This window comes from Pelecanus crispus, chromosome 17 (genome assembly GCF_030463565.1).
Source record: "Pelecanus crispus isolate bPelCri1 chromosome 17, bPelCri1.pri, whole genome shotgun sequence".
NCBI classification, from domain to species: Eukaryota; Metazoa; Chordata; class Aves; order Pelecaniformes; family Pelecanidae; genus Pelecanus; species Pelecanus crispus.
The window spans coordinates 8,235,526-8,261,596 of record NC_134659.1 but is presented as its reverse complement, the minus strand read 5'-3'; the positions used below and the strand labels follow the sequence as shown (position 1 = coordinate 8,261,596).

At 56.2% G+C, this 26,071-nt stretch overlaps 2 protein-coding genes across 5 annotated transcripts; one reads left to right on the top strand and one right to left on the bottom strand.

The window, feature by feature from the left end:
* Positions 1–7,014: 7,014 nt before the first annotated feature.
* Positions 7,015–11,951, top strand: TMEM9 (transmembrane protein 9). Of its 3 annotated transcripts, none has more exons than XM_009480780.2 (5): positions 7,015–7,682; positions 8,104–8,195; positions 8,639–8,747; positions 9,252–9,383; positions 11,525–11,951. In XM_009480780.2, exons 1-5 carry the CDS (start codon positions 7,587–7,589, stop codon positions 11,672–11,674), a joined length of 579 nt encoding a protein of 192 aa, XP_009479055.1. In that variant the 5' UTR covers positions 7,015–7,586; the 3' UTR covers positions 11,675–11,951. The 3 variants fall into 3 exon arrangements, with proteins under 3 accessions (XP_009479055.1, XP_075578349.1, XP_075578348.1); XM_075722234.1 differs by having other exon boundaries at positions 7,015–7,693; positions 8,106–8,195; XM_075722233.1 differs by lacking the exon at positions 11,525–11,951 and having other exon boundaries at positions 9,252–10,015.
* Positions 11,952–12,287: 336 nt separating this feature from the next.
* LOC104029440 (alpha-1,6-mannosyl-glycoprotein 4-beta-N-acetylglucosaminyltransferase-like) lies at positions 12,288–19,234 on the bottom strand. 2 transcript variants are annotated; one of them, XM_075722232.1, is made up of 5 exons: positions 19,151–19,234; positions 16,888–17,019; positions 16,435–16,582; positions 14,234–15,425; positions 12,288–13,391 (listed from the first exon to the last, which is right to left on the bottom strand). In XM_075722232.1, exons 2-4 carry the CDS (start codon positions 16,993–16,995, stop codon positions 14,281–14,283), a joined length of 1,401 nt encoding a protein of 466 aa, XP_075578347.1. In that variant the 5' UTR covers positions 16,996–17,019; positions 19,151–19,234; the 3' UTR covers positions 12,288–13,391; positions 14,234–14,280. The 2 variants fall into 2 exon arrangements, with proteins under 2 accessions (XP_075578347.1, XP_075578346.1); XM_075722231.1 differs by lacking the exon at positions 12,288–13,391 and having other exon boundaries at positions 14,191–15,425.
* Positions 19,235–26,071: the final 6,837 nt, after the last annotated feature.

The window sequence follows — 26,071 nt, the reverse complement described above, 5'->3', positions numbered from 1 at the left end:
TCTGGGGACTCCCAAATTAAAAGCTGATGGCACAGCTGAGAAGGCACAGCATTTGGGTTGTACTGAGGGAACTTGCCCACTTATTAACATTTTTGCATTCTCCTCTTTGCCAGAGAAACTCAGCGTACACTTTACTTACACTGAAAATTACCTCCTCCAAATGCAACTGAATCATTTCCAAGTTGCTACTAACATTTCTGCAGAGCACCCTGCTCCAAGGGAGTCAAATACAGATGGGATCCTATAACCACAGCCCCCTCCCAGTCCCACCAGCCCTTTCATGCACTGGCAATTCATCCTGCCCAGGGCTCTCCACAGAAATCACTTCACCCTTTCCAAAACAGAGCACCTGCTTAGCAGCGGCTCAGCATGGCGGGTCAGAAGACGACGAATCCCGTATTCAGTTGAGACTTGGGAATTTTTAGGGAAACAAAACCCCAGCTGTGTAAGTTGGAAGAGGGCTGAGACACCTGGTCCAATACTGCTGCTCCCAAAACAGCACCAAGCAACCCTTCCAAACCACACGGACTTGGCTTTAAACTGCCCCCAAAGCAGCAACCTCTGGCAGGAAAGACCTCCTTGGTCTCACGTGAAGTATTTTCCCCCGCTCTGAACCAGAAGGAGGGATCCCTGACTATCAGCCCAGCTCAATAGCTCTGAGCTGACAAAGTTTACAGGAGTAGATCACAGCGTGAGGTGGGCTGGGATGACTGCAGCCCAGCAGGAGCATGACCTTAGAAGGTAAAATCGAGCTACAGCAGGCCTGATGCCAATAATACACTTAGGCCTAAATGTTCCAGTGTTTCATGCCGTTCCATCAAAAATCTTGGAGAAACTTAATTTTGGCTCAACCAGGTGTCACTGAAAAGAGTGCCAACTCCAGTGTTTCTCTGCCAAGTCAGGAGGAGACTTACAGGGAAGCCCGTGCAGTGCAGAGATGGGTGCAAAGCAACCAAACAGCAGAGGACTGTCACCAGAGGCTGCAGCTGCTCAGTCTCACAAACATGATCTGTCACACCCAGCCTGATTTTAGTCCTTCCCCTCTTCCCCACATCATGCACACATTAGTGGGAGGATGGCAGGAAGGGTGTCACTGGTGCTTCACAGACATCTACACACCCAAATGTGCTGCAAGCACCACCTCTGTAGGCAGTGCTCTACACTGGTGTCTTAGAAGATGAAAAAACAGTTATGTGTCTGGCTCTGTCTGCAAGGTCTCTATCTGCCCCAACTCCACGAGAGCGCATTCCCCAACCCCTTAGATGGCAGCTCCAGAAGATGAGGCTACTTCTCAAGCTCCTGGGTGGTTCACAGTAGGGCCGCATCACCACACAGGCTCCCAGGCTATAGGACAGACTATCATCTCTTGAAAAATACTTCTGGCCACAGAGAATTCCCTTTTCCCTCTAACAAGGCCTCTGTTCTCTACTTGGGAAAGCACACTGAATTCAAGCAGAGGGAAGCAGCGTGGACCAGTGGCTAGAGCACTGCCCTAGAGCAGCTCTCTCTTCTAGTGTTAGCACTGCAAGAGGCTTGGGTGAACTTGGACAAGGCTTCTCTCCTCAGCTGTTCTGTTTGTAAACTGTGAATATTTAGACTGGAAATGGTTTCCAATCTAGGGGCAGAAGCAGCCTATGAAACGGTTAAATGCAACTAAGGTGGAGAAGCACGAGTCAAGCCCTTTGGGACATAAGCCATGTCTGGGTTGTTTCCCTCTCACCACTGCAAACACTACGAGTCTCCTCACCATCGCACTCCAAGGTGCGAGTGAGCAATTGCTGCACAGCTGTGAGCCATGAGACCCAACACCAAATTCCATGGTCCAGATTTATCCTTTCATGGCTGTTACATCAATGGTTGCTCTCTACCCTGTTCATCCCATGGGAGGTCATGCTTGACAGGGGATCCTTCACAATGCCAGCCTGTCTGTGCACGACACATACTGACACCGTATCTCCCGGGTTATCAGAGTCCAGCATGCTGGGAAAGCCACATCTTCTGTCAACCCCCACGCACACACCAGCTGCTCCTGCCTGTGATTAACAATGTTTGTTCATTAACATAAGCTCAGAAATCCCTATAAGGCTTCTACACGTCTTTTTAAGATCGTCAGGTCTTTCATGTTGAGATCTTAACACACCCTCACAAGTTCTTCAGTCACTCACAGAAGCCCTGTGTACCATTCGATTGAGGAAACTGAGGCACGTCACCAGAAGCCATTTCCTTGGAGTTGTAAGGGAGCTGGCAGCAGAAGAGAGAGGAATTTCTATTCCTTGGTCTAACCAACCATCCTGCACAAGGAAGAGAGCTCAAGGAGGTTGGCCCAATGCCCAGGCACCCCTGCATTGTCTCTTGTCAGTTTACAATTCTGAAAGCATTTTGCGAGCAAATTTCATTTCATGCTTAATACAAAGACCAGATCATTTTGTTGCAGGTGAAGAATGATGTTTCTTCTCCCTGAATTATAGGATGCCCTTTTATATTGGTAGGATGTATCTCCAGGATATTGAAAAGTCAATCTGTTTGTTTACAATTTAAAATAAATTGCCCTTTAAATATCTAGCAGCTGATGTGACCCCATCGTTGTGCTGGAAGAGGATTTACAGCGTAGTCGCTAACACACGTTTCCAGAAAGAACAAGGACAAGCTGTTCTTGCGTGTCCTTAGCCGCTGGTCACATTAACAAAAATGCCACCTGTCCTTCAATAGCTGACACCACGAATACCAGTAAGGACTAATTACATCGGCAAGGGGAGAGTTCAGGGCGTTAACAGCGATGCCTGATGCATTTCCCCTCTTTTACATATTTGTGTCCCTGTTTCCTATGCAGACCTCCAGCTCCCCCTCCCTCCATGCCAGATGAACTGTGTTTGGCCTCTGTTCCCAGGACATTGCCTATGGAAAGCCCCTCTGAGGCACCTCTCTTACCTGGCTGCTGCCAACAAACTGAGAGGCAGAAATCAGGAATGAACAGCCCCACAAAGTCATTGCTAATCCTGCGGTCTCCAAAGTACAGTGAAGCCTCTTGCCAGACCACTGTGCAAGTCACAGACCTCTGCAGGCCGGTTGCAGTGGCTAACATCAACCCAAATTGCTCGGAATCCAGGGCAAGATCTCTAAGGGTTCAGGACCCACTACTGGAGCTAGATTTTTGAAGGGACCTGCCTTCAGCACACCAAGAAATTCAGGAAACGTGACCACATCTGTTAGATCTGTATAGTGGTGCCCTTACAGATGAGGACAAGGCTGAGCAACAGGTAGGGAGAAATAAAGCAGCAAATCCTGCACCCTCCAGCCAAACTTTCTCTTTTTCCACTGCTGCTGGGCTTTAAACATGGCAACAGGGATGACATCCAGAAGATGACTGAGCCTGTTACATCCGAGTTACCTGGGACAGACGAAAAGGCTGCCAGGCAGGGGGAAAGCCAGCAAGAAAGGCAACAGAAAACGGTCTCTTGGAGGTGGTGTGAGATCTCCCTCCCATCACTACAAAGAAAATGCACACGCAGCTAACCCTCCCTTTCAAAGAATCGGAAACCAGCCTCTTGAAAAAGGGACTTGAAACTGAAATGCAACTTTCAAGCTTATTTGGTGGGTCTGTCTTTGAGGCACGCATCTAAAAAAACCTGATCCCTGCATTTGGTGTCTCTACCCAGGCCGTTCCTTTACTTACTCCAAGGGGATTGCTCAGTGTCTTGTCACCAGTTCAGGCTGCTTCCTCCAGGTCTCTGTCCAGCTTACTCCTGCCCCACAAGAAGCAGTGATATGTACCTTTGGGCTGCAAAAGAACACAGAAAAACAGATTGCTGTGACAAGATAAAAATACCTCCTCACCGATCGTGCTGGGAGAGTTGGTAACATAACATCCCTGTGGCCATCTGGCTTTTAAACCTGTAAAAACTCAGTCATTTCACAATATTGACAGCGTCCCACAGCCAGGCCTAAGGTTCTGCTCTGAAGTGAGATCCGCGAGTTAGCACCAAAGAGGTTCTTCCGCTTGGCCATGCTGGAGTAGGAGGAAGGAATTGTGTATCTAATACCCAGGATTATTCTCATGGAATATTTCCTTGGATCAGTCCAGCTGATGTAGGCTGCGGTCCTGTGACAGACTCCAGCTGAGCGTGGGGGGAGTGCAGCCGTGGCAGGGTCGGGATTTTACACATTACAGCAATGGGGTGAGAAAACACTTTTACATCAGTAATTCCTATACCTGGATGCATGGAGCAGCGTGGGGCATTTTAAAGGCTGGCAGTCTCCACAGTCTATACATTCTACAAACCCTAAAACAAGCAGCCTCAATCAATTTACTCCTTTCTAAAAAAGGCCCCGAAAGGCCCCCCCCTGCCCGGGCCCACCCCAGGCGAGGCGCAGCTGCTCCAGCCGCAAGGTTTCAAGAAGTTAAACCAAAGGTTTGGGGCTTTTTTCTTTTTTTTTCCCCTTCCATCAGTGGAAGCTTTTTACCTCAAAGAGAATTACATCCGGCACCACAGACCACAGGAGCTCAGGTAAATCAGCAAAACGCCGGAGCGAGCGGAGAAGCGATCGGATGCGCCCAGCAGCCGAGGAGCTCCCCAGGGAGCGGCTGCGGGGCAGGGCCAAGGCCAAGGCCAAGGCCATTTCCAGGGGTGAAGCTGAGGGTGCAGCCACAGAAAATGGGGCAAAAGCAAGACACCTCCAGAGCCAGTTCTCAGAAATGTTCTCTTTGGGCAAACACAAGACCCCAGGGCCTCGGACAGGCGCAGCGTTCTTCTTGGCACAGTGATGGCGCAAAGCCGAGGCACTGGCTTCCCACACAAGAGACTGACTGCAGACCCGCAGCCTTCGAGCCCAGAGGGTCACGAACATCATTTACAACCACACACCAGCCAAAACACATAACCAAGGGCGCTGCTGTGGCCCGCGTTTTCCCCGCTGATGGCGGGAGCAGCCCCTCGGGTGTGACGGGCGCAGGCCCGGCAGGCAGAGCCCGCTGCCCCGAGGGACAACGGGGCTCTCGGCCCCGGGACCGGGCGGCCCGGCCCGCCCGAGGAAGGGGCAGCCCGGCGGGGGCCGGCTCTGCCTAACACCGCCTGCAGCAGCGATCCCGCCCGGGCACCGCCGCGGCCCGCGGCCGCCCCGTCCCCGCAGCTCTGCGGGCGGGCGGGAGGCGCGCACCTGCGCCTCAGGACCCGGCGGGGCGGCCTGCCTTCCGACTGGCCGCCGGTGCTGCCTGTCACGGGGCGTCACCCGCCTCAACCAATGGGCGCGCAGGAACCGGGGCGGGGGTGGGGCTTGCAGCGGCCGGCGCCGGGGGTGGCGGGCGTGCCTCGCCGGTCGCGCCGCAGGTAGGGCCGGGGGTGCGCTGGGGCCGGCCTGGGGGGGCCGGGCCGCGCCCGTTCCCCGCCCCGCCCCGCTCCGCTCCCCCGCCGCGTCCCGCCCCGCCCCAGGGGCCCGGGCCGTGAGGGGCCTCGCCGGGGCGGGGCTGCGGGGGAGCCCGGTGGGCGGTGGCGCCGCTTCCCGCGGCATCCCGGAGCGGGGGGGGGGCTGGGTTGTGGAAACCCCCGCAGGGCCGAGCGCCCGCGTCCCTTCGGCGGGAGCTGAGGGGGCGCCGCCGGGAGAGGCCCCGCTCCGTGCCGAGGGGCCTGCGCGGAGCCGGGGGCCCGGGCGGGGGGGCGAGAGCGCGGCCCGGGCGGGCGGTGGTGGGCGAACGGCCGGAGCCGTCGTGGGTCGGCCTCAGAAGGGCCCCGGGTGGTGGCGAAGGCGGAGAGCTCGGGGGTGCCCCCAGCGAGAGGGGCGATGCGTGCACTTGTGCTGCGGGCCTGGTGGGGGGGGTTCACGCCCCGCTCCTCAGCCACGGCCTCCGAGGCCGCAGGCACGGAGGCCCCGATCCCCGCTGTCCGCAGCGCTGCTGGGCCTCGGCCCGGGTGCGGCCGCCTGCGGGTTTGGCCGCGGCTGCTGCGGGTTTGGCCGGCTGCGCAGCGGTGGCTTTGGGGCGCGTCCGAAGGTGGGCTGCCAGGCTTGGCGGAGCTGCGGGTAACGGCCCTTCGCCGGGCCGCTGGCCGCACACGCTTCGTGATGGGCGGATCTGCCTAGGTGTCATCCCAAGTTTTTATTTTGTTGCTGAGAAACATAACAGATCACGTTGTTTTCCCCGGCTTTTATTAAAAATGACAGTTACGAGCTGTTCGGATGATCTGAATTTAGCTGAGCAGGCTAAAACTAAATTCCAGGTATGCCCTCCATTGTTGAGTTAAAAATTCACGCAAGTAGTAGTCCAAAAACACTTACAGTGGGGAAAGCGCCCTGTGCAGCTCCGAGAAGTTATATGTTAACCAGCCTTTTTGATGAAGAGCTAAAACCCTGATGAGCAGGGGTGTCTCCAAAGAAAGAACCATTGTTTGAGGAGGTTTCTGCTAACTGGGGTGCAAAGGGTTAAGAAATCTATTCGCAAGCTGATAAGGCTGGAATGCATTTTGATGGGTTTTGGCAGGTCAGCTTGTTAGAAGTGGCTGGTGTTTGGTTTACATAAAGAAGAAAGGAACTTGGTATTTGTAATCCATAACATTGATAAGGAATTAGTTACATTAATTTTTAGAGTGTTGACATAAGATAAAGCAAACGGTGACAGTGTATTCCAGCGATGTAAATAGTCATGGAATTATGTTAGGTAATAGAGTATCAGTACCTGGCATTAGCTGTGGGATTAGGTGTGCCGTATGGAGCTGATTAATGAAGGTGTGAATGACCTTCCCTGAATAGAGCTGTGCTGAAGTGGCTTTTGGGAGCTCTCCCCAGGGTGGCACCACGAGGCCTGCTGTGCCGGCTGGCTCCAGGCGTGCTGCCCTTGGCGATGCCAGCCCTGTTCAGACTAGCTCTGCTTTTTGTGGCAAAGAAAATGAACTCGTGTTCTTTTGGATTTGTGCAGACATCTCTAGAATGACTTTATCTACCTCTATGTAGCAAAAGGCATATAATGAATCCACCAAACTAGCAACTTGAAATAATTTTTTTAAAATTAGGATTTTACTGATCTTGGGGTAAAGGAGGTTTAGGAATCGGTAAATATTCTACCTCCTTGCTGTAGTTCATGGCTTGTGAGAAAGGAAAATATGCTGATCCCTTCAGAAGCAAACCTTTGTGTATCAGAAGATGAATGATTTAACATTTATTATACAGTACAGCAGTGAGGCCCCAGTGTACTTCTTTAGGTCACTCTTGGTCCACGGTTTTCCTGGTTCTGTATCTTTTACTGGGCAAAACTGTCAGCAGCAAAATACCTATTGCAGAGCTCCACAACAGTAAGAGAGTACCAGGAGGTCATGTGGAGTTGCAGAAGTCAAATAGCACGGAAGTCAGCAATACTTTTTGCAGGACTGTGGTAGTTTGGATGTGTGGCTCTAGGTGGTGGAAGCTTTTTTGGTAGGAGTGTTTCTTGGGATCTGTGTAAAGTGTTTCCAGGAGTCAGCCTTGATTCAGGGATAAATTTCTACTTCCTGGGCAAACTAGAGGCAAGTGGGCCAAAAAAGCAAGCTCATTCTAACTCGTTCTGGTTGCATTCAGCCGAGATCCGCTATCCTGGGTGTGAATTATTGTTTCCTCAGCTTTCCATGATGTTTGCCCAGCGCACCCAGAAGTGTGCGAGCTCCGTGCTGCTGATAGCACTGCTGTGCTGCATCCTTTCTCCTCCAGCACAAGCCAGCAAGGTGAGTGAACAGCTTCAGACACAAGCACTGAACCGTGTGTGTAGTACAACAGGAACAAAAACAGCAGAGAAGCAACTGTTTTTCTGCAGAAGCTGGCGAAGATAAGGAGTGCTATAGCAGTTGTGTATTTATCGTATGTAGAGCTGTGAATGTATGTGACAGTGGCCTCTGCCCTGCCTTCTGCTGTGTTTTGGAGTTTGCATTTTAAAATTTGTTTGAAAAGTACTTGGTGTCTGGAGCAGAGGTGCTCAAGACATTTTAAAACTGTGAAGTTATTGATGTGAAAGAAGCAGTGCAGGAAGAAGAGACATGGTGTGAAGTCCTCTCTTAGAGAATGTGTTGCCTTTTCCCGCACCTCTGGGTGGTGAGGGCAGCAGAACCGTGCGCACGTGCTCGCTCACTGATGCTCTTGCTTCTGCAGAGCTCGGAGGACATCCGCTGCAAGTGCATCTGTCCCCCGTACCGGAACATCAGTGGGCACATTTACAACAAGAATGTGTCGCAGAAGGACTGGTGAGTTGTGGGTTGAAGCGTGAGGGTCAGTCCATGAAAGCCAACGCTCTGGAGTTCCCAGCTGATGCTAAGGAAGTAATTCCCTGCCTGTGCATTTGCAGAGGAAGCTGTTTTGGCAGGTGATCTTCAACCCAGGCGAGCAGCGTTTTTTGAACGGAGACTGAGGGACCTGTGAGGCATGATTTCTTAAGCCACGGCCCTCAGCAGATGTAGGGTGTAACCTCCAGTCCCTTTTACCTGGACCAGATCCCTGCAGAAGGCGCTTGGACAGTCTGTCCCAGGAACTTTGGGCTAGCTGAACTGTGAGGGGAACTCTTAAAACCGGATCGGCGTTATCAGCCTGACGGGAAAGCTGGGACACAGAAAAAGTCATCCCAGCGCCCTTCCACAGAGCACTGGTTTCACTTTGTCCTGTTGCTGATTTTGGTTTCTTTGTGTTGCAGCAACTGCCTGCATGTTGTGGAGCCGATGCCGGTGCCAGGGAATGATGTGGAGGCCTACTGCCTGCTGTGTGAATGCAAGTACGAGGAGCGCAGCACCACCACCATTAAGGTAATTGTGGGTCTGCTCCCTGTGGCTGGCTCCTTCTCCTTGCCATCCCAGGCACAGCTAGGCTGGTGGGTTCCTGGAGAAGAGCCCAGAAAGGGAAACTAAAACTGTCACAGCCAGTACACGGTGGTAGTGCCAGGGGCACCGAGTCCGAGTCAGGAGGGCTCCTGGCAGTGAGGAGCAGGCTGCACGGGAGCCTGGTCTTCTTGCTGAGGGTGTGTGACAGTGCCAAGCACCTCTGACCGGGGACCATCTTGTTGGTCTCCTTTCACACGCAGCACGTGTCCTAAATTGGCACAGTGCGGATAAGATCAGCAAGGTTTATGCGGTGATGGCACTTACATCTCATCGGCCTTCCTGCAAGTGCAAGAGACTTTCTAGTGAGCAAAATTAGAATGAGAGAAGAGATCAAACATCAGAGGCAGCTGTGAATGGAGCTTCCTGGCCTCTGTGGTGCTTCTTAGCTGCACTACTGATCCTTTTCCACTGTGCCCTCCTTAACTGCAGGTGATCATCATCATTTACTTGTCCGTGGTGGGGGCACTGCTGCTTTACATGGCTTTCCTTGTGCTGGTGGACCCTCTGATCCGGAAGCCAGATGCTTATACCCAGCCCCTGCACAATGAGGAGGAGAATGAGGTGAGGCTGTGCTGCTGGTGCGTGCAGGGTGCACATGGGTGGCTGCGGTCACGGTGGAGACAGGGTGGTAGCGTGACAAGAGAATGGCTGACAGGGAAACGGAGTGACCTTGTGCTTGTCCCCTCTGATCCAATGTGGGACCAGCGCTGTTGCTTTATGGGCACTTACCACAGGTAAACATTTGGACTCAAATCTGTGCAGATCGTGCTGAAGCACAAGGAAATATTCAAAGTACGAGTTCTGTATTACGAGCCCAAGACAAGACCTGTCCTCTGGGGCAGGGGGTGGCTTTTTACCAAGTGGCCTGAATTTGGTGTGTTCACCTAGATGAAACCAAAAGTCAAAGGGTTCCTGTTTGTGCAGTGTCCTAGGTGTAGTTACTTGGTTCTGAGCTTCCAGGGAGGGGTGGGTTTAATTATTTGCTGAAACAGGCGGCTGGCCTCTCTTCTAGATGCTTCAAAGAGTGGCCTCTGGGGTGCTGTTGTTTGGCCCTGCTCTGGGGCTGGACAGTGTTGTATCCAGGCTCTTGTTCCTTGTGCTTCTCCCCAGAGCAGAATTTCTCTCAGATCCCATCTTTCGGGGAACATTGGCATAGGACATCTTGGGCAAGAAGATTAGGACCCAGTAGCAAAGAAGAGCTTTGCTCTCTCTCTCTCTCTCTCTCTCTCTCTCTGGGGGAGGACAAATTTCTTGCTGCAGGAAATTCATGCAATTTCAACATCCAGCGTGCAACATCCTTCCCCTTGGGAGAGAGGCAGTGCTTTAAGGGGAATGATCGGGCCTGATTTCAGAACAAGAGCTCCCTGACTTGTAAATCTTTCTTCTTCCCTGAGGCTTCCCTTCTCTTGTAGGGAAATACAGGAGACTGAGATGGGATGGTCTCTCGGAGAGGAAGTGTTGGAGGCAGAGCTGATGGCTCGTGTGGAGGAGTGGAGTGGCTGCGTGCACAGTGATGAGCTCTCACGCTTGATTGCATCTGTAGCTCATGCTGTGTTTGCGAGACGCAAGGGCTGTCCAGGACTTGCTGCCTGTTAGTGCAGCCTGTGGCTCTGCGACACAGCTTTCCCTGTGGCTTTCTCAGATCAGACGTGCGCAGTTTAGCAGGGCGCAGTGCTCGGCAGAGCTCTCTCCTGGAGCCGAGTTCCTTCCCTTGGTGGAGCCCCAGGGCTGTGCTCGAGCACCGCCTGGCTGCTGCTCCAGGCCCCCGGCTGCTGGGAGGAGGCTCGTGAGGAGCCTTCCCTAGCAATTGGTGATTCTGGACGCTGGTGATGAGCTCAGTCACACTTTGAGAAGGGAAGTTGCAATGTTTGAAGATATTCTTCTTTCCTAGTCTCTGAGAAAACAGACTGTCCTGTTTATACTTTGTTGTAAGTATAAACTATTTGGCCCAATTCTTTCATATGCTGATGCAAGTGAGGAGTAGCTGCTCTGAAGTGCACTGTCTATCCATTGCCTCCCTCTGCTGAAAAAAGGAGGACATGACTCGTATCCTAAAAGCATGCTTTTGCTCCACAGGAATAATTCAGATTTAGATCTAGGTGCACGCTGTAGATGCCTGATATTAGGCAAGGTTTATCGTACTTCAGTGTGCTGGACTGTAAACTCTTTGGGATAGGCCTTGTGATTGCATTGGTGTTTGTGTGCCACGATGGATCCCCATCCAAGGGGCCTTCTGACATTACTGCAGCATAAATGTGGTGGTTTGGCGTGGTCTGAACAGCAGGGCTGGACAAAAGTCCTGCAGCACCATCTGAGAAACAGATGAGCAGCCACTGTGTAAGCTAGTGCGCCGAGGACAACAGAAATTGTTGGCCCAATTTGAGTGGGGTGATGCAGTTCACTTTAGCAGTGTGGCTCCTTGCAGACTCCTAGCAGTGGATTTCCAGGAGAGGTTTAGACTTAGTGCAGTTCCTCTCCTGGGAACTTTTTATTTGGGGCCTGTGACTTTACCGTGGGTGGTCCCCAAGAGCAAGCTTTCCAGCTGGAGTTGGGAAACTGGTGTTGAGGAGCTCTGAAACTAGGAGGACAACTCAAGCCTTGAATTGCTCTTTTGGTTGAAATTTCTCCCAGAGTCAAGCTGCCGTATTCTGTGTTGGGGCTGGGCATGCCTTGATCTCTTCCACCATTTCTCTCCATTGCAGGATGCTCGCTCCTTGGCCGCAGCCCCGACCCCGTCTGGCGCTAGAGCCAACACGGTGCTGGAGAGGGTGGAGGGGGCCCAGCAGCGCTGGAAGCGCCAGGTGCAGGAGCAGAGGAAGACAGTTTTCGACCGCCACAAGATGCTGAGCTAGATCTTTGCTGAGCTACGCGGCACCACTTCCCAAGAGACGGGGTAGCTCCGCTGGTCGAGACGGACAGCAAGTCATCCTTCAGGACATCCGTGGTGTTCGACTGAAAGCTCTAACCCTCTCTGATTTACTGTCTCCATAGAGAGAAGCAGACCAAAACGCTTGCCTCTGGTTTTGTCCCCTTGCCTTTTACCTCTCAGCCCAGAGGCTCCTTATCCCTTGCCCGGCTGAGATCTGTGCTGATCGTTAGCCCCGTGGCTGCATGTACATGGTCGGTCATATGCAGCGCTGCTGCCGCGGTTCACGGGCTGACTGGCGCGGGGGCTGCAGCTGCAGCGCGCTGTGCTCAGCTGGGCCCTGCGGGCACCACTTGCTGGGACAGAAGTCTCCGTCAGCCCACCCCCGCATCAGAGACAGGGGTCTCGGTATGGACTGTTGGACGCTGGCTGAGTCTTCCGGAGATAAAAATAGCGGGATAATTTTTATGTGGGATAAATGATGTGGCGCTCCTCCAGGACAAAGAAGCCTTCTCCTCCTCCTCCAGTTTGCACCGATGTTAATTGGGTGTCATGGTGCTGAGACAAGTGCGTTGCCCTGGAAGGAGGAGGAGCGCGTTCCCTGCCAGTGGTCAGCTGCTGATTGCATTTACCCTGGTGTAAACTGAACGGATCTCCACTCTATTCGGTGGAGGCTGTCCAGATTTACACCAGCGTAAGTGAGACTGCAGCTTGTTTCTGTGTAGGTGAATATCACAGAACTGATTAGTACATTCACAAGCAAGAGACCAACAGGTAGAAGGTTGATTTACATTTACATCTTTTCCTGCTTTAGCAGTGGATAAAAACATCCTGGGGAGAAAGCTTTCCGTTTGTACCCACATTAGTAACCCTTGACGCTCACAGTGCGGTCGGGGGCATTTGTGTCCGAGAGAACTGGGGCAGAGGCTCTACTGGAGCACTGTAAATACTTGTCTTGGGGCCCTGGAAAGGGGACACTTGTGCTACTCAAAACGCTCTGAGAGCTCTGACTGCACTTGGGCTGTGTGGAGGAAACGGAAGTGGTTCTGCAATGTGTATATTGATCCCACTGAGAACATTGATAATGTCAGGAAGGTGCTGGAGTTCATCATGTAGCATCTCTGTATTAAATGCAGACAAAAGACCTATTACACGGCTGGCTTTTTTTCAGGGAAAAGTCCCATCATGCCAGGTCTGGAGCTCCCAGCACTGAGCAGCTGCTCTCCAGGCTGCCTTCCAGTGCCCAGCAGGCAGGCTGATGCACAACCTCGAGACTGAGCTGTGCTTACGGCACTTTGGGTGTTTCGGGACTGCAGGTGGGTCCCCTGGCACTGGTTTGTGCCCGTCTCTGCTCGCAGGGTGACTGTCTTGCTCCAGGAGAGCTGGGCTTAAAATGCCAGCAAACCAGAGCAGTCCTGCTTGGCACAAGTTAGCGACAGACTGCTCCGAGCTGTCTCGCAGGAAGGCCAAGCAGGTCAGGATTCCTTCTTGTTTGTTGAAAGCTGAGCAATTGTTGCTGAAAACCTAAATGGGAGAGGTGCCGGTCACTGCCTTGCATGCTAGTGCCAGCAGCTTTTGACCGAGCTGCGCAGCAGGATCCAGCCCTCCACGCTGATCCTGCCAGACAAATCCAAATGAGCTTTTCGGGGGCTTTGTGCCTGCAGCCTGCATGTACCCCAGACACCCTTCAGCACCTTGCCAGGCTAAAAAGTACCCAGAGTTCTACATCATATTGAGGTCATGTTTTCCCTTACCCATCCTCATTCCGTGGTCCTCAATCGTTGGACCTTTCTCCCGCTTTTAGAAACCCCATCTTCCCTGTCCTTCCCTCTCGGTGTGAATCCCTCATGGACACAGGGTGTGGTCCCTGGGAACTGCAGCCCCCCGAGAGGGGGAAATTCTGTTTGAAGGGTCTGAACGCCAGCAGCTGCTGGACGAGAGCTGCTGCGGCTGCGGCTGCGGCACAGGGACTGAGCCGGTGCGATGGGTCCATCTGGTGGCCACTGCCCCGTGGTCAGCGCCGAGACACCGGTGGCCACCAGTGGTGGGGGTCCTGCTCCTCCCCGGGCCCCTGATCCTGGAGGGCGAGGGGTTTGGTGAGCAGCACCCCCGGATCTTCCCCTGGCCCCTCCCAGGAACAGCTTGAAAATGGGATAGGAGAGGGGAAAAACCTGCAAGTTAGAAATGGGGAGTCGGTGGGTTAGGAAACTCAGATGGGGAAGGGGTGGTGTGAAGAGGTTGCAAAAAATGCCAGTGCCTGGTTAACTATTTGGTTTGTTGATTAGCTCTGTCCTGCGCACTGTCCTCCATGGGAAGAAGCGGTTTCTGCTGCCCAGCCTGAAACTCCCAAGCCTCCGCTCCTCCCCGTGCCCCCTCCATGGCTCGCTGGGGCATCCCCCAAGCAGGCACAGCCTGGTGAGCCCTGCCTCCGGCCCCGTCCACATCCTGCAGCAGCGCCTGCCGTCCCTCCGGAGACAGGCGGCAGTGCCAGCGGGAGTCAGTTATCTATTCCTTATCAAAAAAGGGAGTGAGAAAAATAAAAGACCTCTCAGTACGGAATCCAGCTGCTTTGGCAACCTGCCGTGTCCCTGGTCAGGTGCCTGCCGCGGTCCAGATGTCGATGCTCTGGATGATGAGCCACTCGCTCTGCTCCCGGGTTACCCGGATCCTCACGCACTCCACAGGGCCGGGCACGCTCCTCTCCAGCCCCCGCTGCTCAAAGGTCCCTTTCTCAAAGGTGCCCACGGTGGTGTAGGCAGAGCAGTCCCGGCCGTCGGCCCACCGCTGACGGCCCAGCTCCAGCACCCCCGCGTGCAGGAAATCGCCCTGGCGCTCGTCGGAGCCTGTGCGCACCCGGACACGGGTGACACGGGCTGGCTGATGGAAGACGATGGAGAAGATGCTGCCGGCTGCCGGGTCTTTTCCCCAAAAATACCCCTCTGCTGTGCTGTAAGCCTTGAGGGGTTCGTAGTTCTCAAAGACAGACATGCTGGTGAACAAGGCCGCTGGTGGGTTGTCTGGAAGGTCCCAGGCATCAGCCTGGAACTCATCGTCCTCCAGCCGGTTGACAGTGCCCTGGAAAGAGGAGTAGAGGCCCATGTGCTGGAAGAGGGAGGGCTTGAAGCGGATGACGTCCTTCTGGGTGAGCAGGAGGCGGAAGTGGACCAGCAGCCAGTCACAGGGCATCTCCTGGTAGAAGAGGAGGAGGAAACGAGCCAGACGAGGAAGGTCACTGGAGCGGTAGAGCTTACCGATGTAGCCCAGCTTGGAGAACTCAAGGGTGGCCCAGTTGGAGCCTTCCCGGGAAGCCAGTGCCTTGCGGATGGCTGTCAAGAAGGACTTGGCGCACCACACATCATCCTCGATCATCAAGTAGTAGGAGGAGAGGTTGGCGGCAAAGGCGAGGAGGAAGGCATAGTCCACGTTCTGCTTGGACCTGAACCTCACCCGCTCCTCCGGGTCGTTGTAGTTTCTCTTGAGGCCCTCCAGGGTGGGGTAAAACTTGTGGGGAGTGTGGATAAGCAGGAGTCGGCCCAGGAGGATGTGGTGAGCAAACTTTTGGGTGATGTTGGTGGCCACCTGCATGTTCCATGTGAGGTCCGCGTCAGCCAGGTGCACCACCACCACCATCTCCTGCAGCTCCTCCTCCGTTGACTGCTTGAAGAGGGACTGGAGCGTGGCTGGGAGGTAGTAGCCACGTGGCCGCCGCACCGACGCCAATCCCACCGCCAAGAATTCTGCAAGGCAAAGGAAAGGCATTAGCAGGTTGAGGGGTGACCTGGGATGCATCACGGTGATGATTCCCTGCAAGCCACAAGGAGGGGGCTCCAAAAAGCTCTCCGCATGGCCAGCCCGCACGGTTAATGCTTTTATGGCCCCATGTCCAAGGCCGGCAGGTCCTTGCTGAAGCTGGAGCTGCCAGTGTTTCAGGAGGTGCCCAAAATTGGCCCAAATGGCAGGGAGAGGACAGGATGAGAAGTCAGGGGCTCCTCTGAAGAAGAAATATTTGGGAAAAACACCTTAAAAAGCCAAACCTGGGGAAGGACCAGTGCAGAGACAGTCTGCAGGGCAGGGATGGCTTTGTGGCATGGCTACGCATCCTGGGAGTGTGCCCCTACCCTAGTCCGAACCTTGCGGAGATGCGACCACACTGGGATGAGGCAAACTTCTGCCCTCCGCACAGCCCAGCTGTGGCTGCATTTGCAGCTTCTCTTGCTGTGCAGCACCGTGCACGTACTGGACCTCTGGTTTCAGCACGGGCTTGCGTGGGGCTGCCCTAAGCTCCTTCCCATGGTGTTTGCATGTGAATTTTCATGCAGCTGTCCGAGAGCTTGGCCCACATCTCCCACACTACGCGGTTGTCCTAGTGGTCCAGCCTCTCCATCTCCACCTTCCCGACTGGAGAGCAGAAAACGCAACTCCACGGAGATGGGGTCTCAGCCACCCTCCCCACAGAGATCTGGGAAACCCAAAATGCCTGTGGTCCCAAGGTGCAGAAGCGTGGACCACGCTTGGAGCACACGGACCTTCCTCTACCCCTCCATCGCCCCAGACAGCAGCAAAGGCTGGCTAGCGGGAGGTCACCAGGTATCGGCAGGTCCCCTATCCCAAAAAGTTTGGAAGCAGCCCCCTCCCCACCCCGGCAGCAGCAGCGATGGGGCAGATCCATGCTGGGACGTGCAGCTGTGATGGGAGAGATGTGCAAACCCAGAGCCCTGCTCAGTCTGCAGTCCTGGAGCCACTCACTTTTGTGGGGTGACAGGGAGCCAGCGAGGATGTGGTAGGAGACATTGCGGAGTGCAGAGAGGTCATCCGTGTCCCTGAGGGTGCGCCGGGCTCCTTCCAGCTGCAGCATCTGCAGGGCCGTGGCTGGGGCCAAGCCCCTGAGCTCCACCTGGATGGGAGGCGCAGACAGCCAGGTCAGACCCCAGAGCACCGTGAACACGTGAGCAAGGGGGAATGACAACGGGGGAACCCAGAAAGGAGGGGGAGCCCCTGCCCTGCCCTCCCAGCTCCTGGCTCGGAGGAGGCCCAGGTGCACAGGGCAACCCCAGGGAGAGGAGGAGGCAGAGCTGGGGTTCGGGGGTGATAAGGGGCAGGGAAGGGAGCAGAGCTGGGGTTGGGGTCCGTGTGGGGCAGGCAGGGATGGAGGATGCTCCAGTGGCCCCTCCAGTGGGACATTGCTGGTGGGCAACTCACCTCCAGGGGATCCTGTTCCTGCCAGCTGCCCCCATGGAGGAGGAGGAGGAGGAGGAGGAAGGAGGCTGCAAGCGCAGCTGTGAGGGAGCGCTTCAGGGAGCATCGCATAGCACCAGGCCGGCACGCTGAGGCCTGCAGGAGGAAGGCTCAGGTCAGGGCACAGCCCAGGGAAAACCACCATCTAAACTTCCCCTGGCACAACTTGAGCCCATTTCCTCTCATCCTGTCGCTTGTTACTTGGGAGAAGAGACCAACACCCACCTCCCTGCCCCCTCCTGTCAGGCAGTTGTAGAGAGCGATCAGGTCTCCCCTCAGCCTCCTCTTCTCCAGGCTGAACACCCCCAGCTCCCTCAGCCGCTCCCCACCAGCCCTGTGCTCCAGACCCTTCACCAGCTCCGCTGCCCTTCTCTGGACACGCTCCAGCACCTCAGTGTCCTTCTTGTAGTGAGGGGCCCAAAACTGGACACAGCATTCCAGGTGCGGCCTCACCAGCGCCGAGTACAGGGGCACAATCACCTCCCTGCTCCTGCTGGCCACACTATCCCTGACACAAGCCAGGATGCTGTTGGCCTTCTTGGCCACCTGGGCACACTGCTGGCTCACGTTCAGCCGGCTGTCGACCAACACCCCCAGGTCCTTTTCAGCCAGGCAGCTTCCCAGCCACTCTTCCCCAAGCCTGCAGCGCTGCATGGGGTTGTTGTGACCCAAGTGCAGGACCCGGCACTTGGCCTTGTTAAACCTCACACAGTTGGCCTCGGCCCATCGGTCCGGCCTGTCCAGGTCCCTCTGCAGGGCCATCCTACCCTCCAGCAGATCAACACTCCCACCCAGTTTGGTGTCATCTGCAAACTTACTGAGGGCACACTCAATCCCCTCATCCAGATCGTTGACAAAGATATTAAACAGAACCGTCCCCAATGCTGAGCCCTGGGGCACCACCGCTTGTGACCAGCTGGGTTTAATCTCCATTCACCACAACTCTCTGGGCCCAGCCATCCAGCCAGTTTTTTACCCAGTGAAGAATACGCCCATCCAAGCCATGAGCAGCCAGTTTCTCCAAGAGAATGCTGTGGGAAATGGTGTCAAAGGCTTTACCGAAGTCTAGGCAGACAACATCCACAGCCTTTCCCTCTCCCACTAAGCGGGTCACCTGGTCATAGAAGGAGATCAGGTTGGTCAAGCAGGACCTGCCTTTCACAAACACACTGACTGGGCCTGATCCCCTGGTTGCCCTGTACGTGCCGCGTGATGGCACTCAAGATGATCTACTCCATAACCTTCCCCAGCACCGAGGTCAGACTGAAAGGCCTGTAGTTCCCCAGATCCTCCTTCTGGCCCTTCTTGTAGACAGGCATCACATTTGCTAACCTCCAGTCAACCGGGACCTCCCCCGTTAGCCAGGACTGCTGATAAAGGATTGAAAGTGGCTTGGTGAACGCTTCTGCCAGCTCCCTCGGTACCCTTGGGTGGATCCCATCCTGCCCCATAGACTTGTGTGTGCCCAAGTGCTGTAGCAGGTCGCTAACCATTTCCCCTTGGGTTATGGGGGCTTCATTCTGCTCCCATCCCTGTCTGCCAGCTCAGGGGGCTGGGTACCCTGAGAACAACTGCTCTGACTATTAAAGACTGAGGAAAAGGCGGCAGTAAGTACCTCAGCCTTTTCCTCAGCCTTTGTCACTATGTTTCCCCCCACATCCAATAAAGGATGGAGATTCTCCTTAGCCCTCCTTTCGTTGCTAATGTATTTATAGAAACAGTTTTTATTGTCTTTTAGAGCAGTAGCCAGATTCAGTTCTAGCTGGGCTTTGGCTTTTCTCCCTGCATAACCTCACGACATCTTTGTAGTCCTCCTGAGTTGCCTGCCCCTTGTTCCAAAGGTCATAAAATCTCCTTTTTTCCTGAGTTCCAGCCAAAGCTCTCTGTTCAGCCAGGCCGGTCGTCTTCCCCGCCAGCTCGTCTTTCGGCACATGGGGACAGCCCGCTCCTGTGCCTTTGAGGTTTTCTTCTTGAAGAACGCCCAGCCTTCCTGGACCCCTTTGCCCTTCAGGGCTGCCTCCCCAGGGACTCTGTCACCCAGGCCCCTAAACAGGCCAAAGTCTGCCCTCTGGAAGTCCAAGGGAGCAGTCTCTGCTCAACCCCCTCCTTACTTCTCCAAGAATCAAGACAGCCCAAGACAGCCTCCAACTGTCACCTCACCCCCAAGTCCTTCTCTGTTCACAAACAACAGGCCCAGCGAGGCACCTTCCCTACTTGGCTCACTCACCAGCTCTGTCAGGAATTTATTTTCCACGCACTCCAGGAACCTCTGAGACTGTTTCCTCTCTGCTGTGTTGTATTTCCAGAAGACGTTGGTAAAGTTGAACAAGGGCTAGCGATCGTGAGACTTCCCCCAGCTGCTTACAGAATATTTTGTCTGCCTCTTCATCCCGGTTGGGTGGTCTGTAACAGCCTCCTACCATGAAATCTGCCTTGCTGGCCTTCCCCCCTAATTCTTAGCCATAAGCACTCAACCCTATCGTTACCACCATTAAGCTCTAGGCAACCAAAACATTCCCTAACATACAGGGCTACCCCACCGCCTCTCCTTCCTTGCCTAGCCCTTCTGAAGAGTTTGTAGCCATCCATTGCAGCACTCCAGTTGTGCCAGTCATCCCACCACGTTTCTGTGATGGCAACTACATCATGGTTTTCCCGCTGCACAACGGCTTCCAGCTCCTCCTGTCTGTTGCCCATGCTGTGTGCGTTGGTGTAGGTGCACTTCAGTTGGGCTATTGATCCTGCCACCTTCTGGGGGGAGAAATCCAAATTCCTACGTGACCATTCTCAGGCACTTCCGTGGTTTCTAACACATCTGTAACGCTTGTGCCTTTGTTGCTGCATGGATCTCCATCCCCTGCCTCCACTGAGACAGCAGACCAAAGGACCTCGCTAGCACTCCGTCCCTCAAACATTGGCGTGCCACCCCCAGGCTTGTCTCTAGCAAGCCTGGTTTTATCCCTTTCCCCCCTTCAAATGTAGTTTAAAGTTCTTTCAACGAGCCCTGCTAGCTCCTGCGCAAAGATCCTTTCACCCTCTGAGACAGGCGTACCCCATCTGTTGCCAGCAGGCCTGGTGTCATGTAGACCGACCCATGATCAAAGAAAACAAAATTCTGCTGGTGACACCAGGCTCAGAGCCAGGTATTGATCTGCTGGTGCCTCCTGTGTCTTCCCTCATCATTGCCTGCAACTGGAAGGACAGAGGAGAATGCTACTTGTGCTCCTGACCCCTTAACCAGTCGTCCTAAGTCCCTGAAGTCTCTCTTGATTGCCCTCAGACTTCTTGTTGCAACTTCATCGCTGCCTACCTGAAAAATCAATAATGGATGGTAATCTGAGGGCCATACCAGGGTAGGAAGCTTTCTCTTCACGTCTCCATCCCAGGTCCCAGACTTCCCTCAGAAGTGGGTCTGGTCTGCATTCTGGGCTCTCTGTTCCCTTCAGGAGGAAGTCTCCTATGACAATGACCCGTCTTTTTTTCTTCACAGAAGCAGTTTTGATGCAGGATGTAGCCTGACTTAACCTTGGCAACACCTCCAAGCTTGATGAACCCTTGTCTTCGTCATTGTTCGGTTCCATTTGCAGACCTCGTACCTATTATGCAAGGGCACCTGGGAAGGTTGGGCAGTCACAGAGGAGACATGCCTGCTGCGCCGGGCAGGAACTTGTTGCAATTCGTACTGCCCTTGAGATATTTTTGCCTTGTAGCAGGGGCGCGGCAGAAGGCTAAAAGGCTCCTGTGTTTGCCTGGGGTTTTTCCATTAATGATACAACCGCGTCTGCCCTGGAAGAGGGGAAAGCAGAGAGCGAGCGCCCAGCCCAGCAGGGCAGACACAGTCAGCCCCATCCAAAAGTTGCTCACAGCACATCAGCTTCTTTGGGTCAAAGCATCTTTGAATGCAAACACACAGAGGAAAAGCCTTCCCAAGCTGTATAGTAAAATGCCAAGAAAGCTGCCAGCGTTCCTGAATGAAGGCTGGGCTTTACCCAGGACTTCTCCTTAAATACATCACTGCATCGACTGCAGATGCTCCCAGCCCTCCCGCGGTCCCCAAACGGCAGAGGCCGGTGCAGCACCCACGTTGCTGCTGTCCTGGAGCATGCACTGGGCTTATTTTAAGGGGAAAACCCCTGTTTTCCTGCCCAAAAGTCCTCTGGGGGGGTTCTTGGCATCTCAACAGGCCAGTGCACAGCAGCTCCTCCCGGTACAGCAACCAGTGCCGTCCTCGTCGCACTGCCCTCAACCCAGAACACTGCGTGTTACTCGGAGATAAGCAATTAAAGAGAGCGAGCTGCTCTCTCCCAGGTCAGGTTGGGCTGAGCCATGGCCTCAGCGAGATCCGGCTCCCCCGAGCGTGAACCCAGCGGGTGTCAGGGAAGGGGTACAGGACCCCCCATGGTGGCATCAGGCAGTGGCTGAGCTCTGGTTTGCGACGGTTATCATAGAATGCTTTGGGTTGGAAGGGACCTTGAGAGATCATCGAGCCCAACCCCCCCTGCAGTGAGCAGGGATTGAACCTGTGAACTCGGCGTTGTTAGCACCACGCTCTAACCAACTGAGCTGACCCGGCTAGCACTCGGGGAGACAAGGAGCTCCTGGAGCTGCTTAAAATCTCTGCACAGCAGAGAATGGGGAGCACTGGGGGTGCTCACTGCCATGGGCCAGCCCTATGGCTGCCTCTTCCCAAAGCCCCCCGGCCTTCCCTTTCCCCGCAGCGGGAAGGCACAGGCAGCTCGCTGGTTTAGGGGGGAGCAGCTTCAGGGACCCATCCCAGGCCACGGGGACATCACGCCCTGTAGCCACGCTGGAGGTGGATTTCTGAGGCCGGACCTCCATGATCTGCGGTGCAGGGCTGAGGCCATGGGGACGAGCTGGGAACAGCGAGGCTTGGCAGCCGGCCACGCACCAGGCCGGGCATATTTATACTCTGGGTGGCCAAAGGATTTTCTGGCTGCCAGGAGGGTGTCTGGCTGCCAGTGGCCCATCCCGGATGGAAAAAAAAAAGTGCTGCTCAGCACCCCCAGCTCCCATGGGCAGTGGCTTCATCCACAGAGTGGCAGCAGGGAGCCCGTGGGGAACAGGGGGTTGCATGCACCTCGTCCCTCCGCATTGCTCTGCATCGCAGGCGTAATGGAGCAGAAGGTAACGAACACTGCCCCATAATTAGCCCCCTAAGCGGGCTTTGGATTTTTGCCTCCAGAGAGAAACAAAGCAGCCCAGCTAGATGGGCGTGAGGGGCCACGCTGCCATGGGCATGTCCCTGGGATGCAGCATCCTCCCGCCGCCTGCTCTGGCTCTGGGTGCTGCCATCGAGCATCCCTGTCCCCACTCCCGCCCCAGCACCGCGTGCACCTTCCCCGCAGCTCCGCGCCCTGCTGGGGATGTCCCCAAAAGCCACCCCCCGTGGTGACATGGGGCCAGTGGCCACTCGCAGCTGGCTGCCGAGAGCCACTCGCCCGGAGCCAGATGAACTCCTCCGCTTTGTTAAGAGACTGCCGGCCAAACGAACTGCGTGACGCAGCAGCCATGACTCAGTCCAGCAGCGGAGGGGATAAATACCCGGCCTCGGTCCCACGAGGCTGCGAGGAAGGGCCGGATGCTCCCTGTGCGCAGGCGGCTCCAGCTGCTTCCTCCGGCACTGGGGAGAGCGGGGCTGTTTGCACGGAGAGGAAGGGAACAGCCAGGGCTCACCATCCCACTGCCAGAAGCGCCTTTCCATGCTGGGGGAAACTGAGGCACGGAAAAAGGCTGCGCCTCACCCAGGGGGGTAAGCGCCAGGTCTCCTGCACCATGGGTCCGTGCCCCTCACCACCTCCCCGTGGGGGTCCCCAGGATAGATGGGGCAGGGTGTAACCCAGCACCAGAAATGGCCACTCGCTCGGATGGAGGACGTGCCAAATTGTGGCAGCACAATGTCCCTGATGGGCAAATTGTGGCTGTTCGGGGCTGCGTGGGACAGGGTGCTCCTGGGCCCCCTGGGAGCCAGCCCAGGGCCGGCCCCACGCTCTGTGGGTGCCTCTGCTCCAAGGGTCGTCCTGCAGGGAGGAAGGAGGGGAAAAGCCGCGTTTCAGTAGCGCAGGACTCTGGGAGCCAAAGCTTTAGGTCAACGCAGGTGTCCTACGGCCCCGCAGCACGGGGGGGGTCTCTGCAGGCAGTTGGTAAGGGGACACTTGGGTCTGAGCCGGTCCCCACAGCTGACGGCATGGGGACCCCCAGCCCACCACCCTGCCCTCGCCCCCTCTCCCCCGTCCCCAGGCGACCCTGGCCCAGGGCACCCCTTTCCCACGCAGCCCCGTCCCATGACACCGGTGCGACGGCTCGTGCCCAGCACCGCCCCGGATGCACCTGCCGAGGCAGCAGAGACTTACGGGGCGCAGGGCAGCCCGGGGCGTGGGTGCACGGCGGCAGCAGCCGGGCAGCCTCGCCGTCTCAACGGGGTGCTCCGTCCTGATAACTTCCCCAGGGCTGGCCGGACTCTTGTTTCTCGCTCGGCAAAGCCCCACCCCAAGCCCTCGCCAGCCTCCGGCAGAGGAGGAGCGTCCACGCCCGCCAGCGTCCTCTGCCCCATCCCAGCAAGCGCTCGGCGAACCGGCCAGGCTGGTGGGGACCCCGGGTGGGACGGGGCGAAGGGTCCCCAGCCCCGCTGCAGGGGTTAGGGCAGCCTCAGCCTCCCCCCCGGAGTGGGCATCCCACGATGGCACCGGCTGTCTCCACGCACCCACCACCTCTGTTGGCAGCCCCAGACTCCCAGGAAGGATCAGACCCCCCCCCGAGGGCTCTCGCCAGGCCCCAGCACCCCAAACTCCCCTGCAAACCTGCCACTTGGGTGGCATCGGGGTGAAAACACGACGTGCACCGAGCCAGGAGCCTGGGGACGCGGAGCTGTGTCATCTTTTCACCCCTGTTTAGTTTCCAGCCTTTGTGCTGAGATGACAGAAAACTCTGGGGCTGCCGAGCCAGAACTGAACCCCGCTGGCACCCCAGGCCAGGGCAGAGCTGGCTGCCAGGATCCCACCCGGGATGCGCCCATGGGGGCACCACGGTTTCCCTGCACACCCCAGCTCCGTGCTGGAGCGTCGGGCATCGCAGCCCCGGCTGAGGACAAAGCCCCTTCCATCCCCGCAAGCCAACGTGGGCTGCATAGGGCCCTTCCCGTGGCCCAGGTCGTCCCCGGCTCCTCCACCCTCCAAGCCTCATTTCTCCCCCACTGATTCCCTCATCCAGACCCCCAGCAGGAACGCGGCCCTGGCAGCCCGGAGCACCCACCACGAGTTGCCCAACGGCACCACTTGCACCCAGCTCAGAGCCCAGCGCTCAGCCGCATCTCCTCCCAACACGGCAAGCACCTGCAGCATCCCAACGGAGGGAAAGCTTCCCTTTCCCTCCACCCCATCCTCCCCATTTATCTGCACCAAAGCGCAGATCCCCTTTCCCTCCTCTCCTTGCTGGCCTGGACCTCTCCTACCTTCGGAGAGGCCCCGACGCCTCTTCCCAGGCTCCGTCTTCTACAAAACCCCGGCGACAGCTTCCAGCCCCAGCTGCTCGCTGTGGGTTCAGGTGTAACCTCTGGCCTCGGTCACGTCTGCGAGGAGATACAGTAGGGCCGGAAGCAGGCGATGGCGCTGGGAAGGTGTCCGCAGGCTCCCGGATCTGCTGCCTTTCACTTTTCCCACAATGTTAGATTTTTAAATCCTTCAGTTGCCATCATGGGATGCCAATGGCTCTGTCCCCAAGGGGTCTGGGATGGTGCAACCCAGCAGAGATTTGCTGTTTTATTGCACGTGGTAAGGAAAGGATCTGGGGTTCAGTGGCTCACGTGGGATGTTGAAACGACCGGCAGCAGCTGCAGGATGGGGAAGGCTTTTCTCACCACAGACGCCCCGTTACCCTCACCCCTGCACAGGAAGGAACCAGGACCTGCTCCTTCCTGCCCTCACGGGAAGGAAGGGGTGGGTGGAGGGCCCCAGCGGCCAGCGCAGCCCTGGGGTCCCCAACGCTCCTGGGTGCAACAGGCAGCCCCGCCACAGAAACACGACTTTCGGGGAACGCACAGCACTGCTACGGGGTGCAGCAGAGCCACCAGAATCCCCCTTTGGTCCCCACATGCCACCCAGGGTGCAGAGCTAGGGCAGGATTTGACCCTCTCCAGGCACATCTGTGAGCCTGCCCGGAGCGGGACAGGAATGCACAGCCAGGACACAGCCCCCGGTGCCCACCGTGATGTGGTCCCAGGTCCTATTGCCCTCCAAGCAAGTCCACAAGCCCAGCCTGAGCCAGCCCATCCCATCACCCCCTTGCGCTACGGGGCAAATCCCAAATGCTGGTTGGGGTGCTGGAAGGGGGCCCCTCTACCCGTCCCCTGCTGCGAGGGCTGCAGCACAGCCTCAGCACCCCGGCACAACCGGGACCCGGCACCCAGAGCCGCTCGCAAACCTCCCTCTGGCCCGAAACCTGGTGCTCACTGAATAATAAGTAAGTAATAATAATTATTATTATTATTTTGCCTGTGGAATAGAGAGGTGGCTTAAGTAGGGCTATAAGGCACATTTTTGTCCCTTCCGACTGAAATATTCTATTCTATTTTTGCTTATTCTTGGAATAAACAGGAGAAGAGAGAGCAGCGCCAGTGCAGCGGCTGTTCGGAGGCAGGCACGCGACTGCGCGGGCACAGCCCCGGCCCGGGGGTCCCGTCCCCCCGCCCGGCAGGCAGCACCCGTCCCCTCAGCCCGAGCTGGAGCCCAGCACCGGGCTGGGACAGGCACACGGGGACCCACCGCAGGCACCAGCTCCCCTCCCCGCAGCTCCCGCCTGACACCTCATCCCCAGCAAGGAGCAGGGCAAGGCGAGGCCAGGGTGCTGGCCAAGTCTCCGTGTTTCCCCTGGGGAAACCTGAGAGCTGGGCCAGATCCGCTTACAGCCCTTCTGTTATTCAGGAGCCCAAGCAGGACAAAGCGGGGGTAAAACAGGGCCCCACGCAGCAGGGAGAGCGTCAGAGCTCCGGCCGTCAGGATGCTGATCCAGGGCTCCATTTCCACGCCAGCGGTGACCCTTTTCGGTCACGTCCTACGGGAAAGAGCGAGTAACTTACACCGAACTGCAGCCTCTGCTGCCTGGAGCCCTGGCAGGTACTGCGGAGACCGGTTGT

What these genes read in the sequence shown, in the direction of transcription:
- TMEM9 (XM_075722233.1), top strand. Translation starts at nt 7,587, where the DNA reads ATGATGTTTGCCCAGCGCACCCAGAAGTGTGCGAGCTCCGTGCTGCTG. An exon ending in CTCCAGCACAAGCCAGCAAG is followed by an intron (nt 7,683 to 8,103) that starts GTGAGTGAACAG and finishes TTGCTTCTGCAG; the next exon opens with AGCTCGGAGGACATCCGCTG. An exon ending in AATGTGTCGCAGAAGGACTG is followed by an intron (nt 8,196 to 8,638) that starts GTGAGTTGTGGG and finishes TTTGTGTTGCAG; the next exon opens with CAACTGCCTGCATGTTGTGG.
- LOC104029440 (XM_075722232.1), bottom strand. Translation starts at nt 16,995, where the DNA reads ATGCGATGCTCCCTGAAGCGCTCCCTCACAGCTGCGCTTGCAGCCTCC. An exon ending in AGGAACAGGATCCCCTGGAG is followed by an intron (nt 16,583 to 16,887) that starts GTGAGTTGCCCA and finishes CCTCCCATCCAG; the next exon opens with GTGGAGCTCAGGGGCTTGGC. An exon ending in CTCCCTGTCACCCCACAAAA is followed by an intron (nt 15,426 to 16,434) that starts GTGAGTGGCTCC and finishes TTTGCCTTGCAG; the next exon opens with AATTCTTGGCGGTGGGATTG.